The 21,601-nt window shown below is 49.2% G+C and overlaps 1 protein-coding gene across 1 annotated transcript; it reads right to left on the reverse strand.

Annotated features, from left to right (window-relative positions):
* Positions 1-5,607: 5,607 nt before the first annotated feature.
* LOC127294605 (UDP-glycosyltransferase 73E1-like) lies at positions 5,608-10,073 on the reverse strand. The gene is made up of 2 exons (XM_051324461.2): positions 9,039-10,073; positions 5,608-6,160 (listed from the first exon to the last, which is right to left on the reverse strand). Exons 1-2 carry the CDS (start codon positions 10,017-10,019, stop codon positions 5,645-5,647), a joined length of 1,497 nt encoding a protein of 498 aa, XP_051180421.2. The 5' UTR covers positions 10,020-10,073; the 3' UTR covers positions 5,608-5,644.
* Positions 10,074-21,601: the final 11,528 nt, after the last annotated feature.

Below are 21,601 nucleotides of genomic sequence, written 5' to 3' on the forward strand. Positions count from 1 at the left end.
GGTTGTCTTCCCATCCAAAGAAAGTCTTCGTATTGCGATCCGCGGGGGCGGTCTTACCCTGCCGACGAGCAAAATCAAGGCGTTGGTCACCGTTCCGCTGGGTGACCCGCTTGCGTCTGAGACTCTGGAAGAGGTCTGGGTCAAGCTGCTGGGGGTGCCGCCTCCCCTCCGTATGGCGGAACGTCTGCTGCTGTCCACTCGGGAGGTGGCTCGACCTATTTCGGTGGACGAGGCCTCCCTGGACCATCTGGAGGCGCCGGTCAGAATGTCATTTGGTTGCCGCAAGGGAGATGTGCTTCCAGAGTTCATTACCCTCTTCGTCAACTTACAAGGATACCGCATCAAGATCCTCCGCGAGAACGCCAATGCTGAAGACTCTCCCCCTCGGGCTCCGCCACGCTTCCCTCCTGGCGACGACATCGGGGACAGAGACGACGACTGCGAAGAAACTGACGAAGACCGCTGGGACGGGAGGCGGGGCAAGCACCAGAAGGACAAGCGCTCTTCCGCCTCTGCTCCTGGTGCAGGTGGGGGCGGACCACGTAAATCTGTTCCTTTGGAGGCAGCGCTGCTCTCGTCGATCTCCCCTCCTGCTTGTGTCGTGGACCCAATCCTCACTATCCCGGACTCTGCCCGCAGCCAGTACGGATCTAATCTGACTCCCTCTGGAAACATTTTCCCCCTGGTGGCGCAAATAATCAAGGCTTCGCTCCCTGCCCATTCCAAGCCCAAGTCTCCTGAAGCTTCTGTTGGTGACTCGCCTCTGCAGCTAGATCTACCTGCGGACCCGCCGTCGGAGGAAAGGGTTTCTCCGACGCCTGGCAAGGCCCTGAGACTGTCTGATGCGGATAGGGAGGAGGTGGGTTGGAACTCTCCTCCCTCTGCTTCCTCTGACCAGGAATACCGGAGAAACAGTGAACGCAGGAGCAAGAGCAACCATGATCGCCCGTCTAGAAAGCTGATGCTGGAAGCGGCGGAATCGGAGCCCTCGAAGGAGCCGCTTGTGTCTACCCCGCCTCTGGTCCTGCACCAAGCTCCTGCGATCTCGTTGGGTGGCTCGACTTCCTCGGGCCAACTCCTGTTGCTGGATGCTCCCATCCCAGCTCTGGGGGCCGCGGTGGCCCGTGCACCACGCTCTAGAGCCCCGCCAGCGGAAGCCCTTCGCAAAAGCGCGAGAGCTAAAGGGGCCACTGAGGGCCCAGTGCTGGAGCGCGCCATGCGGGCCACTGCGGAGAAGAATTCCATGGCCAAGGTCTCCACTGAAGCTTCCGCCTCCCCGGCTGACAATGAAGTTGCTGCTACCCCGTCCTCTGCCACTCCTGCACCAGGTAACTCTTTTCCCTCCTCTTCCTTTGTTGCTTTCCAAGCTTCTTCGGTAGAGCATCTCGTTAAGGTGGCCAGAGACAGTTGTATTCTGTTCAAATCCGCGGACGGATCCCCTGCACAAGCAGTGGCTCTGCTCCAAGCCCGTGAACGCGCCCAAGCTGAACTGCTCGCAGCCAGAAGGAAGATAGAAGAGGAGACGGCTAAAGCCAAGGAAGAAGCGGCTCGGGCAAGTACTGACCATGGGGAGGAAAGTACTTGCCCAGAGGGAGGCCCCGAGGGGGAGCCAACCTCGGGCTCTGGCAAAGTTAAGAAGACTGCTCCCAAAAAGAAGAGAATCGCCCGCAGACCCACTCCTGTTGGGCACCGACCGCTAACCCGCCAAGCACGGGCGCTTAACCTGGTTCGCCAATGAGGGCCCTTTTCTGGAATATCAGAGGGTTCGGCCGTAGGGGGAGGCGAACCCTGCTCAAAGACTACCTCAGGCTACACCATATTGATCTGGTTCTGCTGCAAGAAACTATCAAACATGATTTCACGGACGCCGAGCTTGCCAGCCTTGAAATTGGCGAGAAGTTTTTCTGGACCTGGCTCCCGGCGAATGGCCATTCGGGAGGCATGCTCCTGGGAGTTAGGGACAGTATGTTTGAGGTGGGGAGAATGGACAGGGGTCAATTCTTTCTCAGCCTTTCTATCCTTCATCGGGCTACCAAGAAGAAGATTGAGGTCATCGGTATCTATGGTCCTGCGGACCATGCTCGCTCCAGGGGGTTCCTGGCCGAGATTACGGACAAGATCGCCAACTGTGACCTTCCGATCCTCATGGGAGGGGATTTCAACCTTATCAGAGCGGCTGAAGACAAGAATAACGACAATCTCAACTGGACCCTCATGGATCTTTTCAACAACAGCATTGCCACTTGGGCTCTTAGGGAAATTCCGCGCACGGGGGCGCGTTTTACATGGTCTAACCATCAGCTGAATCCTGTTCGCTCCGCCCTTGATAGAGTTTTTGTGTCCGCATCCTTCGAGGCCATTTTCCCTCTTTGCTCGCTCGCTGCTGAAACCAGCCTGGGGTCCGATCACACGCCGCTGGTCTTTGATACCGGGGAGGGCTTCCCCATTCGTTCCAACCGTTTCTTCTTCGAGACTAGCTGGTTCGAGCGACCCGACTTTGTCCCGCTGTTGCTTCTAACCTGGGACAGGTTGCTGTCCAAAGTTGGTGGCCGTGACATCATAGACTGGTGGTCCTTCATGTCGACGGGAATAAGACAATACTTGAGGGGCTGGAACCAGAACCTTGGTAGGGATTCCAAGGCCACAAAGCTGGCCCTCTTGACGCAGATTGCCCAGCTCGACGTCCTGGCAGACTCTTCGGGCCTTGACGAAGACGCCTGGGCATCTAGGTATCACCTGGAAGAACAGCTCCTGCACATTTATAAGATGGAAGAGGAGCACTGGAGGCAGCGGGGCAGAGTGAAGTGGGCGCTGCAGGGAGACGCGAACACAGCATACTTTCACGCAGTCGCCAACGGCAGAAGGAGGAAATGTAATATATCTGCTCTGATCTCGGATAGCGGGACAATCACTGACCCGAAGCTCATCCAACAGCACGTTTATGACTTCTACAGGAACCTCCTGGGCTCGTCCGCTCCAAGGGTTTGTGGATTGGCGCCAGATACCTGGGATAGGTACAATAGGGTCTCAGAGGAAGAGAACGTGAACTTGACCTATACCTTCTCTGAGACTGAGCTCGAAGCCATCGTGAAAGATATGAAGACGGACACCGCCCCGGGCCCGGACGGCTTTCCAGTTGTTTTCTTCAAGAAATTCTGGCCGCAGGTCAAACTTGGGGTTCTTCACATTCTCAACGACTTTGTGCTGGGGCGCATTGACATTTCTAGGCTGAACTTCGGAATTCTATCTCTTATTCCAAAAGTGCCGGGAGCAGACCAAATCACGCAATACAGACCGATTGCCTTGATCAACGTGATTTTTAAGATAGTCTCCAAAGCATATGCTGCTAGGTTGGATCCGATTGCTCATAGGATTCTTTCCCCCAATCAAACTGCCTTTATAAAAGGAAGAAACATCCTTGATGGTCCGCTGGCTCTGCTAGAAATCATTCATGATCTGAGGAGGAGAAAGCACAATGGGGTGCTTCTAAAACTTGACTTCGAAAAGGCATACGACAGAGTGAACTGGGACTTCCTGGGGGAAGTACTGCGCTGCAAAGGTTTTGACGAAGGCTACATCCATAGGATTTCTCAGCTTGTCTCTGGGGGACAAACTGCTATCTCGATCAACGGTGAAGTGGGGCCGTTTTTCAGGAATAAGAGAGGGGTTCGACAGGGAGATCCCCTCTCACCGCTGCTGTTCAACTTCATTGGCGAGGCCTTGTCGGGTATCCTCTCTGCGGCTGCCAAGGCCGGACATATTCACGGCCTGGCTTCGCACCTTTTGCCCGGGGGCGTCTCCCATCTTCAATACGCAGACGATACGCTCATCCTCATCCAGGGTTCCGATGAGGACATTGCCAATCTCAAGTTTCTTCTGATGTGTTTTGAGGATATGTCTGGGCTCAAGATAAACTACCACAAGAGTGAGGTGTTTGTGATGGGTCAGAGGTTTGAGGAGCGAATGGATATCGCTAACAAGCTAAACTGCAAGCTAGGCACCTTCCCCTTCATTTACCTGGGCCTCCCGATCTCGGACAGGAAACTTACCCTGGATCAGTGGCTCTTTTTGGTGAGGAAACTCGCTACCAAAATCGAACCTTGGCTGGGAAGGTTGATGTCGTCAGGGGGACGACTCATCCTCTCCAATGCGTGCCTAGATAATCTACCAATTTATGCCATGGGTTTGTTCCTCCTCCATGACGGGATTCATGCGAGGTTTGACTCGCACCGCTCTAAGTTTTTTTGGGAAGGCGCGGGACCAAAAAGGAAGTACCATCTTGTGAACTGGCCAGCGTGTGCAGACCTAAGGAAGTGGGAGGTCTTGGGTTGCTCAATACCAAAAAGATGAATTTGGCGCTGCTTCTGAAATGGATTTGGAGGCTATATCAGGATGAGGACACGATTTGGGCCCGTATCCTTCGTGCTAAGTATGCGGACGCCTCTGACCTGTTTGCGGGCTCAGGTCAGGGCGGGTCACCTTTCTAGAAAAGCCTTCACAAGATCAAGCATCTGTTTAAGGCTGGCGCAAAGCACAAGGTGCGGAACGGCACTAGAACCAGTTTCTGGAAGGACTGGTGGTGGGGGAGGGGCCCCCTCCTAGAAGCCTTTCCTCTGCTGTATGCCATTTGTGACAACCAAGAGATTACGGTTGCTGACGCGTTTCTCCAAGACTCTCTACAAGTTCGCTTCCGCCGTTCTCTTGATCCAGAGGGCCTGCGTCAATGGGTCGAGCTACAACATACCTTAGTGGCAGTTAATCTCACCGAGGGTCAAGACCAGATTTCCTGGCACCTGGAACAGTCCGGATCCTACTCTGTGAAGTCCATGTACTCGTTGCTTTCGCGAGGCACGTCCATTGCCCACTTCAAAGACATGTGGGAAGCCCCGGTCCCGCTCAAAATCAAAATCTTCTCCTGGCAGCTAGCGCTAGATAAGCTACCTTCAGGACTACAGATTCATGCTCGCCACGGCCCCTCCAATGGACTCTGCCCTTTGTGCGGGGCACCTGAGGACGCTAGCCATATCTTCTTCTCCTGCTCTTTGGCGATCTTTGCGTGGTCCGTCACGCGCCAGATGCTCGGGTGCAACTGGTGCCCCACCAATTTTGCCCAATTCCACGACATCCTGTCTAGCTTCTCGGGTTACCCCAGAAAGTTACTGTGGATTCTGTTCCTTGCCCAATCTTGGGCTTTGTGGAACGTGCGCAATAAACTTGCCATTGAAAAGAAAACTATTGCTAACCCAGCTGACATTATTTTCAAAATCATCATTTTTTTGCAGCTGTGGAGCCTAAGATGCAAGCCAAGAGAAAAGGAGGGCTTAAGCTGGATAGCACGCGAGCTAAGGGAGCTGTACGCGGCGCTCAAGCCAACGCCGTCGTGAAGGAGTAGGCCGACCACGGAACGGGTACCTGGACGGCCAAGACGGCAGGGAACCTCCCTGGTTTTTTGTGTTGCTTGTTTAGTTGTGTTCGTTGGAACCTTTTCATTGGTGCTCTGTTATGTGTGGCCAAGCTGTAATGCCCAGCTGCTGTATCTGAATTGTTACCTTCGTGGCTTTATTAATTTAAAGTCGGGCAAGCTATTGCCTATTATCTAAAAGATCATCGTGCCAGGTAGGACCTCGTCATCTTGTTACCGAGCTCACGCACGCCAAGAAGTGGCCGGCACGCCCTTCTCCGTCCTCTGCGCGAGTTCTCCGACATGGCGAAGCATCTCCCCCAGATCGCGGTCCGACGACCCGCCCTCCGCCATTGCCTTTTTCGCCATCGTCGCGAGCTCCTTTGCCCTTGCCCGTATTAGCGCCCCCTCATCCATCAGCTCCGTCAGTGCCCTCTTAATTTCGTCCCTCCCGACCAGTATCGCCGGCGCGTCTGGATTGAGGAGCTTGTGCGTGATCGGCACCGTAACGCCGACGCGGACCCCGGCGCCGAGGACGTCAACGACCAGCGTTTCGTTCAGAAACTGGTCCGCGAAGTCTGGCCATGTCAGGAGCGGCACGCCGTGGGAGAGGGACTCGAGCGTGGAGTTCCACCCGCAGTGGCTCAGGAAGCCGCCGACGGAAGGGTGCGACAGGATGGTCATCTGCGGCGCCCACCCACGGATGACCAGGCCGCGGCCCGCCACGCGTTCGTCGAACCCGTCGTCGAGGTCGTCGGCCTCCTTCGCCACCCAGATGAACGGCCGGTTTGACGACATGGAACATGGCCGCGGCCGGCGTCGCCGGCGAGAAGGAAGGAGAGCCGATCATACCTTGGGTCGGCCATGGCCCGGGGAATTGGCCGATGCGCGGCTGGCCGAAGTTGATGGAGATCAGCCTCGCCTGTTCCTCCGCTGCCGCCTCCACCCTCTTCGCATTGCACTTCTTCTCCCTCTCTGCCCTGTCACGAGTTTCGTTCCTCCGCCGCTCCTCATCCGCCGCCCACTCCGCGTTTGACATGCCCGGCGGCCTCTGTTTTGGCGCCCGCGGCTTCCTCGCCTTCCGCGCGCCATTGGCGGCGAGCTTGTTCGGCGGCATGATGGTGGAAGGGAAGAGGAGGAGCTGGAACTGTTGGGTAGAATGGCGGTAGCTCCTCCGAAATTCGGCGGGGAAAATGGTTCTATGCAGGGAAAACGAAATTAATGGAGGGAACAACCAGTTCTGTCGTTGAGAACACGGGCCCGCTCGATGTTTCGCGCGCTTTTGTTTCGTCCGGAGTCCCCGATCGGGCTTCGGGAACCCGGGGATGGCTTGGGCTCTCCGGACGGATGAAAGGCCTAATCCGGACGAAAACGAGGAACCGGGGGGCGACTGGGCCGTTTTCGTCCATCCGGATGGAAAAAAAAGGTGTCCTGGGGTCCGGCTGTGCATAACCGAACTGAAACCGAAAACCAAACCGAAAAAAACCTAACCAAAACCAAATTTCAGTTTTTATGGTTTTATGGTTAGGTTTCAGTTAGTAAAACATCAAACCGAAAGAACTTCAGTTAATTTGGTTTTTAACCGAAAAACCGCGGTTAAACCGAAAGAAACCGAGCGCACGGAGCAACATAAAATTCCGGCCAACCCAGCTTCAAACGTAACCTTAATATAGCACCTAAAAAATCGATTAATAAATCGAATGGAAAGATGATAGCAGGTCGATTCCATGCACGCGTCCAGATCATCGTGCCAGTTAGGACCTCCTCGTTATCTTGTTACCCTGCCCTCCGCCCCCAACCCAGCCGCCCCCAACCCTAACCCTCCTGCACCCTGCCCTCCAACGCTGCCGCCGCCGGTAGCGCCGCCGGGGGCAAAGTCCCTCAGGGCGTGGCGGCGGCGGGGGCCCTTCCTCGTCGCCGCGTGGAGATCGGCGGCCGGATCCCCACCTCCTCGATTTGGCGGAGAAGACGCGCGTGGGACGGGCGACGGCGGCGGCGGCCCTCCTCCCGTCGGCTGTCCCCTGGCGGACCGGTCAGCGCGGGTGGGATGGGCGGCGCTGCGGTCTCCCTCTTCTCGTCGGCTTCCCGCAGTACTCCGGCAGGGGTTGGTGGTGGGCGGCGGCCAGACCCTCGGTCTGCGCCATGCCATCCACCCCCGCCTCTCGTTGGTGCGTGGAGGCGATCTCGGGCATCTTCCGCGACACGAGGGCGCCCGGGGCAGCAGCCTTGGGTTTGACGGAGGAGGTGGCCTCTTCTTCGCCGGAGAGGGTCGGCCTGCGGTTGGTGGTGGTGGATTTTTGATCTATCATCGCCATCCGGCGGTGAGACGGATGTGCATGGAAGCCGGCGATGGTGTCGCCGGTGGATGGTTGGGTTGGCCAGCCCAGAGGAGGACCTACCGGAGGCCTGGACTCGTGATCTGGCCGGAGGGTTGAGTTCCGGAAGGCTCCGCCGGCGAATGTAACAGTGCTTTGCCTGGAGTTTGCTGGATCGGAGGTATTCGGTCGTGCGCACCCATGCGTTTATTCCGACCGTTTGGTTCTGGAGGGAGCGGCGCGAAGCTCTTTTTCTGTGTTGACATCAAGTGACTATGGATCCATGATGAAAGTCGGAAGAAGAGAATTTCATGAAGGCCAGAGGGGAGGACTAGCTAAGGGAGGTTCAAGTCTCCGCGCTGTTGAGGGGCTTGCTTGGTGTCCGGGCTTCACAGCAGCGGTATGAAAGTGGGGGCGACAATACATGTGAAGCGCAGAGTCCTACCTTTCAGGGTGAAAACCCAAGGTCTGGCCTTAACTGGTTGTGCCTGGCAGTGACCTTAGTGGAGGCATTGTTTTGAGAGTGGGGACTATCTTCAGGGTGAAAACCTAAGATCTTTGATCGGGCGACGACGGTGTTGGAGCACTGTTCCCTTCTTGGAGGCGTCGTTTTTTGGAGAGTCTGCAATTCAGGTGTTGTCATGGTGGTGGTTGTATTGCTGTTGTTAGGTCGGTGATACTGTAGCGGGACTTTTGTTTCTTAGTTTTCTTTTCATTTTTTTGGCTGTGTGTATCCGTAGTGCCATTAGGGTGGTGCGTTGTTGCAGAGGCTGGATGTAATTGGTATCTCTCGATATTAATATATTCCCTTTATCGAAAAAAAAATCTTGTTACCGAGCTCACGCACGCCAAGAACTGGCCGGCACGCCCTTCTCCGTCCTCTGCGCGAGTTCTCCGACATGGCGAAGCATCTCCCCCAGATCGCGGTCCGACGACCCGCCCTCCGCCATTGCCTTTTTCGCCATCGTCGCGAGCTCCTTTGCCCTCGCCCGTATTAGCGCTCCCTCATCCATCAGCTCTGTCAGTGCCCTCTTAATTTCGTCCCTCCCGACCAGTGTCGCCGCCGCATCAGGATTGAGGAGCTTGTGCGTGATCGGCACCGTAACGCCGACGCGGACACCGGCGCCGAGGACGTCAACGACCAGCGTTTCGTTCAGAAACTGGTCCGCGAAGTCTGGCCATGTCAGGAGCGGCACGCCGTGGGAGAGGGACTCGAGCGTGGAGTTCCACCCGCAGTGGCTCAGGAAGCCGCCGACGGAAGGGTGCAACAGGATGGTCATCTGCGGCGCCCACCCACGGATGACCAGGCCGCGGCCCGCCACGCGTTCGTCGAACCCGTCGTCGAGGTCGTCGGCCTCCTTCGCCACCCAGATGAACGGCCGGTTTGACGACTCCAGGCCGGCGGCGAGCTCGGCGACCTGCGGCGGGAAGAGGCGGGCCATGCTGCCGAAGCTGACGTAGAGCACGGACTGGAGCGGCTTCTCGTCGAGCCAGGAGACGAGGCGGCCGGCGTCGACGGCCGAGCGGCTGCCTCGTCCGGCCGTCGTCTCGGCATCAGAGTCCAGGAGGCAGAGCGGCCCAACCGCCCACACCTTCCGGCCTAGCGCCTCCGCGTAGCCCTGGACGAACGCGCCCTCGAAGGCCGCGCACGTGTTGACGACGAAGCCGTCGGCGGTGGCCTCGGCGTCGAGCGTGTCGCGCCTGTCCTTCTCCAGCCCCGGCCACTGGAAGAACCCGAGCGACGTCGCCCTGTTAGCCACGGCGCGCACCGGGAAGTCCGGTATCTCGAACGGCTCGAAATCGCCGGCGACGCGGTCGTGCACGCCGTGCTTCGCCACGTTACGCACCGCCAGGAGGAAGAACGCCGAGGGGCAGTGGAACACGAACCGCGGGATGCCAAGCCGGCGCGCGACGTCGGCCGTCCACGGGTTGCACGTGTCGGCGACGATGCAGTCCGGCCGCCGGGGCAATCTCCGGAGGTACGCCTCGAACGGCCCGGCGAGCAGCCGCACGGCCTCGTTGAAAAGCGTGAAGTCGCCGCCCCTGACCGTGTCGTGGCTCTCGCAGCCCTCGGGCAGTCCCAGCGCCGGCCCCGGGAACTCGAGTTCGGCGACGTCGACGGCTAGGCCAGCGCGGCGCGCATGCTCCAGGACGGCCCTGTTGCGCGCTGCGGTCACGGGCGTGAGGACGACGGTGACGCACGCGCCATCGCGGCCAGCGATGAGGCGGGCGAGGTCCATCGTGGGGATCATGTGGCCCTGCGCGAGGAGGGGAACCAGTACGAAGTGGAGCGGCTTCGCCATGGCCGCTGTACAACAAGATAAGAGTTGAGGCGGATTATAGCCAACAAGGGTATTGTGCAATGAGAGTAAACACAGGACACTTCTGATTTAGTACTAGCTGTACTTTTTTCTTCCCGAGAATACATCTATTATTATTATATACTAAAAGCAAAATGCGGATAGTGACACGAGGTTAATCCACATCATTAGAATTATTTTAGCTGTTAGATCTGTAATTTAATGGTTAAGATTTAAAAAAATTACGTAACATGTACAAGCGCATATTTTGTGGACATATATGACACGTCATGTTTGACACGTACATTTAATCCACATAACCAGAATAATTTTAGTTGTTAGAGATCTGTAATTTAATGGTCAAGATACAAAAGAAAATTACATAACATGTAGGAGCGGACAACCGTATTATGTTTGACACGATATGTACGTGACATGTCACGCCTGCACATCTAACCATGGCACAGATTTAAGGGAGTTTCTTTTTTTTGCAAATCAGATATAAGGAAGTTTGGAAGTTCTATTTCCGCATCTATCTCTAAAAAAATACGTACAACCAAAATATCTGAATGAATCTAATCTTAGTGGGTCCGGCTAATACTACATGCACGTGATGACGTGATTAGTTAGGACTCTTTTACTATTTGCTTGCCTCTCAAGTCTAGACTGTAGTTAGGAAAATTATATCCTGGACATGTCTAGCAAATATCGAGTACTACGTAGAATTAAACATGTTATTAAGTCAGTTCAAAAAAAAAACATGTTATTAAGTCAGGCAAAATAATAGGTAGCCAGAAACAATTGCTCAAATACACATCTATTATTTATTATATATTAAAATAAATGTACATTAATACAATATAGATACCACATTGAACCACATAATCAAACTATTTTTAACAATTGAATTCAAAATTTATGGCTATGATTTAACAATGGTTAGTAGTGTGTTAGCCCGTTTGACATGGTCTGAAACTACAGATAAGATATGTGAAAATAATATTGACTGATGGTGTCAAAACATATCTTCATACATGGCCGTAGAGACGTCCGGGAAAAAGAAAAGAAACTGTTTACTCTAGGTGGCTAGAACATGGTGCCAACTAGCAACATAGAATAGCACGATGTCTTATAATGTGAAGATTAAACTATCACTAGCATTGGCCGTTGCACAAATCCAGTAGCTGAAAGAAAATCAACGAAATAGTGCTACAAGCAAATAAACCCTAAAAAGCCACGGCGATGGCATCCGCTCCATGCATGCAAATCGCTGACGTGAGCAAGTACAAATAGACTGAATGGGGTATGTTTAATTATATACTTATTTTGGTTGACCATCCATCGGTTTATACCGCTTTGTCTAGAGTAATTTGGATGGAAAATAAGAACCATGTCTGCGTGAATGTATAAACCTAATATGTTTCAGTTTTCTCATAACCAGTAACTTGGAAAAAAAAGTGTCGTACAATTACTAAAAAGGAATATGACGGTTAAGATCAAATGATACATATTCGAAATTAGGGGTAGGATGACTGAGATTAAACGATACAACGATACCTTTTAAGGGGTTTACACTGTTTTGAGATTGGGGAGGTCTACGGAAGCACAAGCCGAAAGAATAATGGGGCTATCAATTTTGCAACTACTATGAAAATTTTGAACCTGAAATTTAAGGTTAATCCTTGGAAGTGAACACTCCAAATAAACTTTATTCCTTCTTTCACGAATGATAAATATTATATCCTTAAAAGAGGGTGTACAATCTTTACATTTCATAGGGTTTACAAATATATACTAATTTATTAAATGCTTAAAGTGATGTTTCATTATACATGGTGGCCGCCCAAAGTTACCGATCAATTAGAAGAACCAGACTGCTTATAAATTAAGGAAAATCATTATGATACAATAAATGAAAATTCTTACAATATGTTTTCCCGACCAACAAGATTATTTTTATTCATTTTGCCAACGAAAGCCAAATTACCATGAGTTGTTGTGTGTTTAACAGTTTTTTATCCATTTAAATGACTTTCTCATACATGTTCATAACTATGATTTAACAATGGTTAGTAGTGTGTTAGCCCGTTTGACATGGTCTGAAACTACAGATAAGATATGTGAAAATAATATTGACTGATGGTGTCAAAACATATCTTCATACATGGCCGTAGAGACGTCCGGGAAAAAGAAAAGAAACTGCTTACTCTAGGTGGCTAGAACATGGTACCAACTAGCAACGTAGAATAGCACGATGTCTTATAATGTGAAGATTAAACTATTCAGTACACTAACACATGCATTGCTGCACTAGCATTGGCCGTTGCACAAATCCAGTAGCTGAAAAAAAATCAACGAAATAGTGTTGCAAGCAAATAAACCCTAAAAAGCCACGGCGATGGCATCCGCTCCATGCATGCAAATCAGTGACGTGAGCAAGTACAAATAGACTGAATGGGGTATGTTTAATTATATACTTATTTTGGTTGACCATCCATCGATTTATACCGCTTTGTCTAGAGTAATTTGGATGGAAAATAAGAACCATGTCTGCGTGAATGTATAAACCTAATATGCTTAAGTTTTCTCATAACCAGTAACTTGGAAAAAAAAGTGTCGTACAATTACTAAAAAGGAATATGACGGTTAAGATCAAATGATACATATTCGAAATTAGGGGTAGGATGACTGAGATTAAACGATACAACGATACCCTTTAAGGGGTTTACACTGTTTTAAGATTGGGGAGGTCTACGGAAGCACAAGCTGAAAGAATAATGGGGCTATCAAATTTGCAACTACTATGAAAATTTTGAACCTGAAATTTAAGGTTAATCCTTGGAAGTGAACACTCCAAATAAACTTTATTCCTTCTTTCACGAATGATAAATATTATATCCTTAAAAGAGGGTGTACAATCTTTGTATTTCATAGGGTTTACAAATATATACTAATTTATTAAATGCTTAAAGTGATGTTTCATTATACATGGTCGCCGCCCAAAGTTACCGATCAATTAGGAGAACCAGACTGCTTATAAATTAAGGAAAATCATTATGATACAATAAATGAAAATTCTTACAATATGTTTTCCCGACCAACAAGATTATTTTTATTCATTTTTCCAACGAAAGCAAAATAACCATGAGTTGTTGTGTGTTTATGTAGGGATTCGTTGCATAGAAAACAAAAATTCTCCTACCGCGAGAACGCAATCCAAGCCAAGATGCAATCTAGAAGACGGGAGCAACGAGGGGATGATCGAGACTCACCCTTGAAGATTTCCAAAGCCTATAAGAGTAGGCTCTTATTGCTGCGGTAGACGATCACTTGCCGCTTGAAAAAGCGCGTAGAAGATCTTGATCACGGTGCCACGATCGGGCAGCACCTCCGTACTCGGTCACACGTTCGGTGTTGATGAAGACGACGTCCTTCTCCCCGTTCCAGCGGGCAGCGGAAGTAGTAGCTCCTCCTTCAATCCGGCAGCACGACGGCGTGATGGCGGTGGCGATGGAGAACTCCGGTGGAGCTTCGCTAAGCGTGCGGGAGAGGTGGAGGAGAGGGGGGCGGCTAGAGTTTGGGAGAGGGGTGGCCGGCCACTTAGGGGGTGCGGCCAAGCTAGGGCTTTGTGGTGGCCGGCCCCCTCCCCTATACCCCTCATTAAATAGGTGGAACCCCAAGTGTTGGACTACAAGTCTTCGAATAAGACCCCAACACAAGAACCTTCCATGTAGTAGGAAAACCTACCCAAGGTGGGACTCCCACCTCAAGTGGGATTCCCCCCTTCCATGTGGGGGGGGGGGGGGTGGCCGGCCCCCTTAGGTGGAGTCCACCTTGGACTCCCCCCTCTAGGGTTGGCCGGCCATGGGAGGTAGAGTCCCTTCGGGACTCCGCCTTCCAAATTGATTTCTTCCGGACTTTTCTAGAACCTTCTAGAACCTTCCATAAAATCTTCCGGATCATTTTAAATCTTATAAAATGACTTCCTATATATGAATCTTATTCTCCGGACCATTCCGGAACTCCTCGTGATGTCCGGGATCCCATCCGGGACTTCGAATAATACTTCGAACTCCATTCCATATTCAAGTTCTACCATTACAACATCAAACCTTAAGTGTGTCACCCTACGGTTCGCGAACTATATGGACATGGGTGAGAACTCTCTCCGACCAATAACCAATAGCGGGATCTGGAGATCCATAATGGCTCCCACATATTCAACGATGACTTTAGTGATCGAATTGAACCATTCACATACGATACCAATTCCCTTTGTCACGCGATATTTTACTTGTCCGAGGTTTGATCATCGGTATCACTCTATACCTTGTTCAACCTCGTCTCCTGACAAGTACTCTTTAATCGTACCGTGGTATGTGGTCTCTTATGAACTTATTCATATGCTTGCAAGACATTAGACGACATTCCACCGAGAGGGCCCAGAGTATATCTATCCGTCATCAGGATGGACAAATCCCACTGTTGATCCATATGCCTCAACTCATACTTTCTGGATACTTAATCCCACCTTTATAACCACTCATTTACGCAGTGGCGTTTGATGTAATCAAAGTACCTTTCTGGTATAAGATATTTACATGATCTCATGGTCATAAGGACTAGGTAACTATGTATCGAAAGCTTATAGAAAATAACTTAATGACGTGATCTTATGCTACGCTTAATTGGGTGTGTCCATTACATCATTCATACAATGATATAACCTTGTTATTAATAACATCCAATGTTCATGATTATGAAACTAATCATCCATTAATCAACAAGCTAGTTAAGAGGCATACTAGGGACTCTTTGTTGTTTACATATCACACATGTATCATTGTTTGGGCTAATACAATTATAGCATGGTATGTAAACATTATCATAAACACAAAGATATATTATAATAACCATTTTATTATTGCCTCTTGGGCATATCTCTAACAGTCTCCCACTTGCACTAGAGTCAATAATCTAGTTCATGAAAAAATCAAATGCCCCTATCAAAAGAAACAAAAAAGACCCAATGGCACAGTGCAACACCAAGTAAGCCTACACGATACAAACAAGATGTCACACAATTTACAACACACCCCACCCCAGTACCGGCTATACTCAGCCACGTTGTTCACCATTTGTTCTCTAGTATGAGAGTTGCGCCCCATGCAACCTCGCCTCATCCGGCTGCTAGCAGGTCACCACTCACCAGGTCACCGCTATCCAGTGGGCCGCGGGCGACGCATTTTAATGTCCGCGAGCATTCGTTTGCGTCGCGCTGTGGACGCTAAATTGACCGTTTGCGTGTGAGGACTGCTCCAGCGGGACGACGCATTTATTATTTTTTCTTGTTTTTTTCCTCTTCTCCATTTAAACATTGTTCCAAATATTACATAGTGAAACATGATTTTACACAAACTAACACATAGTTTGGAACATGGTTTATACAAACTAACACATAGTTTGAACCATGGTTGACACAAATATAACATTTTAAAAAAAGAAACCAGTTGTGTTGATTTCCGTATGTTCGCTGCCAAGAAAGAACATTCGAGAGCGCACCCAATCACCCAAACTGGAAAATCCAGCGGGAGGTGACGGTGCCCTTGTTGGTTCTACCGAGTAAGAACAGACAGAGACCTCCACTACTGGCTTCGACTGGCCCGTAGCCAGATTCGCTGCAAAGAAAGAACATTCTAAGTTCTAACTATCGGTGTCCGAGCCGGATTCACCGGTGTGGTAGTGCCTGCGACAGGCTGTGTCGTCGAACACCTTGACGATCATCTAGCCGTCCCCCTCGTAGAGGAAGGTGAGCTGGCAGCCGGGCTCGAGCGCGAGGTCACGGGCGAACTTATCCCACCCCATGTGCAAACATCTTGCCCTGCCCGTCGAACAGGACCTCCACGGTCTAGCGGCAGAAGTTGCAGCTGGCGTCCCGTAGCTGCAAATGCGCCGGCTCGACACCATCGACGAACTCGGCGAACTTGTCCGGGAGCCGCTTGATGCCGAGTGGGTCGTCGTCGATGCGGAGGAGGAACTCGAAGCAGCGCTCCTCCTGCGAGGACGAGGAGGGGCGGGCGACAGCGAGCGTGGGGCCGTAGCTGCTCCACCACGGCGGCCCCTGCCCCGGCCACGGGGGCGCCCAGGGCTGCGGCCTCGACCGCCTCGCCGGCCACCAGGACCGGCCATGGACTTCCTCGCGGGCCTGGCTGCGTCGCAGGAACACCTAGGCGGCGCTACGGTCGAGCTTTGTGGCGGCTAGAGTTTCTTTGGAGGAGTGGATGAGGAAGAAGAACGCGTGCCCCCTTTATATAGGCCGGAGGCATGCGGTCGCCGCGGGACGTGTGGCTTTGCCATTAATGTGGTTGGCGGAGGTGGGTTGCGGCCGCTCGGCAGCCGAGGCATCGCCATTAACGTGGCGCAGGCTGCCGAAGAGACGCAGCGCGATTGAGAAGACGCATCGACGCAGAGTCGCTGCCAGGCAGGCCCGACGAAACGTCCGCCAGACGCGAGCGAACACTTTCCGGACATCCGCGGAGACGCATCCGAGGCGCATATTTGGGCTAGGTTTGCGTCTCCGCGGACGGCCCGGTCACTTTGCGTCGCCCCGCTGGAGGTGGTGCCAGACGCATTTCCGGTCACGGCGGACGAAAACGGTCGCTCTCAGCGACCGTTTTCGTCGCGCCGCTGGAGATACCCTCACGCATTCAATTTAAATTTCTCTAAATGTTTTTATTATATATTACAAAGATGAAAGAAATTTAACTAAATTCTAAACCAAACTAAATATAATCTAATAATTTTGCATTCTAGCATTTTCTTCTCCTCCTTCCTTCAGGTCTTTCCTTTCCTCATTCCATTTATTTTTCTCCTCTCTAAATAGGGTCAAATCCTAGCTTACTTATCATGGATCTCCTTCAGTGGCATTCGTCATGTGTTTCACATCTCATAATTATGAGCATCCAACTTATTCCTCTCTTCGAATAAATTCTGAACCAACGTAATATTTTGAATTTTTTCTCTTTAATTGTAGCAGTGTTGGTATTTCCATACATGCTCCCATAAAGTAGATAGTGCATTTTGCATAGTTGCAAGCCACTCAGGATAAACCCAAAATGTGTGAACAACAATTTTCAGCGGTAATTTTTAGCCTCATTCGTCGGCGTGCGGGTATTTATTCGACACAAATCATCAACCTCAACAGTAATTTACCTACGATAATTATTTAATAGCACTTTTTGAACGACGTGTAATTTCTTAGCAGCAAATGTCAAAGGTACGTGAGCAGCAATTTTCAGCGGTAATTTTTAGCCTTAATTTTCAAAAGTGCACGGGCAACAATCTCCAACAGTAATTTCCTGATCATACCTCTCTATTTGTATATGCCTTCTTCTTCTATAGTAATTTCATGGTTCTGCTATGGTAAATGCGAGAAACAAAATACGTTACTATGTTACCTCTTTTGTTGGAAAAAATATTAATACATTATGTTTATCGCGTCACGATCACCTAACGGGCATACTACTACTACCTCCGTCCCGGTTTATAGGTCTTCCGTGTATCCCTAGATTGCTAATTTAACCAATTTAACATAATATATATACTACAAAATATATACCATTAGAAAGTTTAGATGTTGTACTTTCTAATGGTATAATTTTTATAGTGTAAAACTTATACTCCCTCCGTTCCTTTCTATAGTGCCTATAGATTTTTGGCATTTGTTTCAGAATATAAGGTTGTATCTTAGTTTTTGTCAATTATCCCCTCCCCGTTCAACTCCCAAATCGTTCAGCTCCCAAAATTGTTATGTTAAGTTTGAAAGATATGGATTTTCCAAATTTTACGTTGATCTCAAATCGTGCAGCTAGGGGTCTTGTGTAAAAAATACTCTTGCGCTAATTTCCGTGCCAAAAAACAATAGGCACTATAGATTGAAACAGAGGGAGTATTATATTAATCAAATTGAAGATCTTGGGATACGCGTAGGCTCTGGTAAACCGGGATGGAGGAAGTACCTTCTACCACATCAACTTCGACAAAATATGACTACATTATCCGCTGCCTCTCCTATTCGAGAAAATACTAATAATACATTTTTTTAATGGCCTCATAATTACCCCACGGGCACGACGTGTCACCGTGCCAATGCTTTATAGTCACCATCAGGACGAGTGGTAATACTTGAAACAAACACTCTTAAAGTTAACTATTTTTTAATGGGTTTATTCGTTTTTTAAGAAGCAAGAAAAAACAAAGACAAGAGAAATAACAAAATTAAAAACAACAATTGCCGAATTGGTGGTTCAGCTAGAAAAAATACTGAAAATTCTATAAATCTGTATCCTTGCTAGCTGAACCACCAATACAAGGTTTTGAACTAAATTTTCCTTTGTTTAGATCTATCAAGATATATGTTGATCTTCTCTGATTCATTATCACTCTAAGCATTTTCTTTGCAAAAAAAAGGAGAATTTAGCTGTAGATTTATTTAAGCGTGCCTAACAGGTTAAGGATGTATCAAATGATCCAATTATATTTTGGGTTCCCTCGATTTTTAAGTTGCGCCGGAGCTAGCAACCATAGGCATTTAGTGAAGAAGAGGATTCTGCATATCAAAATGGTCTTGTTTATTTTACCTCAACTTTTGAAGTTTCATGTCTAACAGGTCGGCAACCTCACTAGTGGAGAATAAGCCTATTGTCCCGGCCCATAAGAGGTTTTTGTCCCGGCTGGTCAACCGAGACAACGGGGCACGACAAAAGGTCCAACCTTTTGTCTCGGCCCGCTTACCAGCCGGACATAAAGTCCACCACGTGGCCGCCACGGGGCGCGCAGGGGTCATCCTCTTTTGTCCCGGCTTGTAACACATTCTGGGACAAAAGGTCCTCTACGTGGCGCGCGCAGGACGCTGCTCCTTCAGGGTTTAAGAGGTGCAGCCACCCCCCGCCACCGCCCCCCCCCTTTTATTTCATTTTTTCATTTCAAAATAATTTTCATATATTTGTACGCTACTTCAAGATGTACATGAGTTCATGCATTATATATAGATCGAGCAAACAAATATTCGAATCAAAAGTCTATTCGTAGATTTCCCTTACATATACATGGAGCTCACGACTACCGGAACTAGAGCCCGTCGTCTATTCGAACTATTACACGGGGATCATGAGAAGCACCTACTTTGATTAAACAAGCCATTGTCGTCTACCATTTCTCTCATCAGAAGTCCCGCCAGTTCCTCCGCAATTCCTAGTAGGTGTTGGTGTGGTTGGAGCTTCTCCCGCATGAGCTCGACCTATATAGTGAAATGAGATGAATATGAATATATCAATCTTGATAACAAAATATTAATGGTAATAAATTAACGATGTGAATGTTATTGCTTACGTCGAATCTACGACCGCCCTTCTCAGTGGGTAACATGCAAATGGACTAGCAAACGTAGTATTCACATAGATTCATCCCCTGTGCCTGTTGGGCGCACGATACGGGAGTAAATGTTAGCTTCTTTGTGAAGTTACTATCCTTAATCACCTTCTTGAAGCTTCTGCAAACCCTGCCAGACTAAAGAATGATTGAATGAGTGGATAATTAATTGATATCTCACGAAAGATATCGATATAGCGTGACAATGATTGAAATTACCTCTGGAGCAAGTCCTGCAAGTTGCGGAACCTTTCCAGGCCTCTATTCAATGGGTTCCTTGCTTCAAATATTCCCTTATCAACTTGAATGTCTACCAGAATCCAATGAAAACTGCACATGTTTATATATACGTCATGAATTATACTTAACATCGAGTAAGAAAAATTGAATGTGTACAACAGAGTAAGACTCTCAGCTGTAGTTGTGAGGAAACAATATTTAATCAAAGAAATGTTGCTCCATTAAAAACCTAGCATAAACCTCCACCTTTTCTAGCTCCTAAAATATAGATTTCTTCTTTCACATGGGCGCGTATCCGTCAGCGTCATTCGGAACAGGTCGTCTGCCTGGACCCTTTCCAAAGATTATATTTAAATCCTTGACCACCTCAAATACATTAGCACCACTACGGGGGACAGGCTTCGAACGGGGTTCTGCCTCATCATTGAAATGCTTGCATTTTTTCCTTAAGGCATGCTTGCGCGGAAGAAACCAGCGATTGTATGGGTACACAATTTTCCTTCTTTTTTTTCAAGTATGTACTTTCAGTTTCATCTAAACATTGTGTGCATGCATTGTATCCCTTATTCGTCTGTCCTGAAATGTTACTAAGAGCATGCCAATCATTGATGGTTACGAATAGCAATGTTCGTAGGTCAAATTCTTGTTTGGTGTGCTCATCCCACACACGTACACCTGGTTCGGCCCATAATTCCAAAACTTTATCAACTAATGGCTTTAGGTACACATAAATGTTGTTGCCGGGTTGCTTTGGGCCTTGGATAAGAACTGACATCATAATGAATTTCTGCTTCATGCGCAACCAAGAAGGAAGGTTGTAGTTACATAGAGTCACGGGACAGGTGCTGTGACTGCAACTCTGCTCCACAAAAGGATTCATGCCATATGTACTAAGATCAAACCATAAGTTCCTTGCCTCACCTGCAAAATCCGGGAACTCTCTCTCTCTATGTTTCTCCATTGCCGACCATCAGCGGGGTGCCTCAACATCGCTTCTTTCTTACGTTCTTCCATGTGTCATCGCAACAATTTGGCATGCTCTTTGTTTCTGAATAAACATTTCAGCTGTGGTATTATGGGAGTATAAAACATCACCTTCACAGGAACCCTCTTCCTGGGTGGCTCGCCCTCAACATCACCAGGGTCATCTCTTCTGCAATGCACCGCATATCAGACATTTATTCTCATTCTCGTACTTCTCACCGCGGTAGAGGATGCAGTCATTAGGGCATGCATGTATCTTCTGCACATCTAATCCTAGAGGGCAAGCAAGATTCTTTGCTTCATGCGTACTGGCGGGAAATTCATTCTTTCTTGGAAGCATCTTCTTTAATATTATCAGCAACTTTTCAAATCTCGAGTTAGTCACACCAGCCTCTGCCATTTATTTCAGCAATTCCAATATGCTACCCAGCTTTTTCTGCCCATCTTCGCGACTTGGGTACAATAATTTTTGGTGGTCCTCTAACATCTTGTCGAACTGCAACCTCTCCTTATCTGTGCCGCAGTCTCTCCTTGCATCAGAAATGGCCCGACAAAGATCATCATCACCAGGCTCATTTGGTGCCCGTTCTTCACCTCCTTCTTCTTCTTCTTCATTGTCTTCCATTGCGGTATCACCGTATTCAGGGAACATAGATCGATAGTTGGCATCATTATCTTCTTCATCGTCGTCTTCCATCAAAACCCCTTCTTCTCCGTGCTTGGTCTAAACATTATAGCCGGACATGAATCCGTGCCGAAGCAGGTGGCTCCGAATGTCTATTGAGCAAGAGTAATCCTTCTCACTCCGACATTTCAGACATGAACAACAAATAAAACATTGCTTCCCCTTGTTGGCCTCGGCCACAAGCAGGAAATATTGCATGCCCTCTCTGAAAGCGGGATCGTATCGGTTACCGTATATCCATGGATGA

This window comes from Lolium perenne, chromosome 1, assembly GCF_019359855.2.
Source record: "Lolium perenne isolate Kyuss_39 chromosome 1, Kyuss_2.0, whole genome shotgun sequence".
Taxonomy (NCBI): domain Eukaryota; kingdom Viridiplantae; phylum Streptophyta; class Magnoliopsida; order Poales; family Poaceae; genus Lolium; species Lolium perenne.

What these genes read in the sequence shown, in the direction of transcription:
- LOC127294605 (XM_051324461.2), bottom strand. Translation starts at nt 10,019, where the DNA reads ATGGCGAAGCCGCTCCACTTCGTACTGGTTCCCCTCCTCGCGCAGGGC. An exon ending in ACGACGGGTTCGACGAACGC is followed by an intron (nt 6,161 to 9,038) that starts GTGGCGGGCCGC and finishes GTGGCGAAGGAG; the next exon opens with GCCGACGACCTCGACGACGG.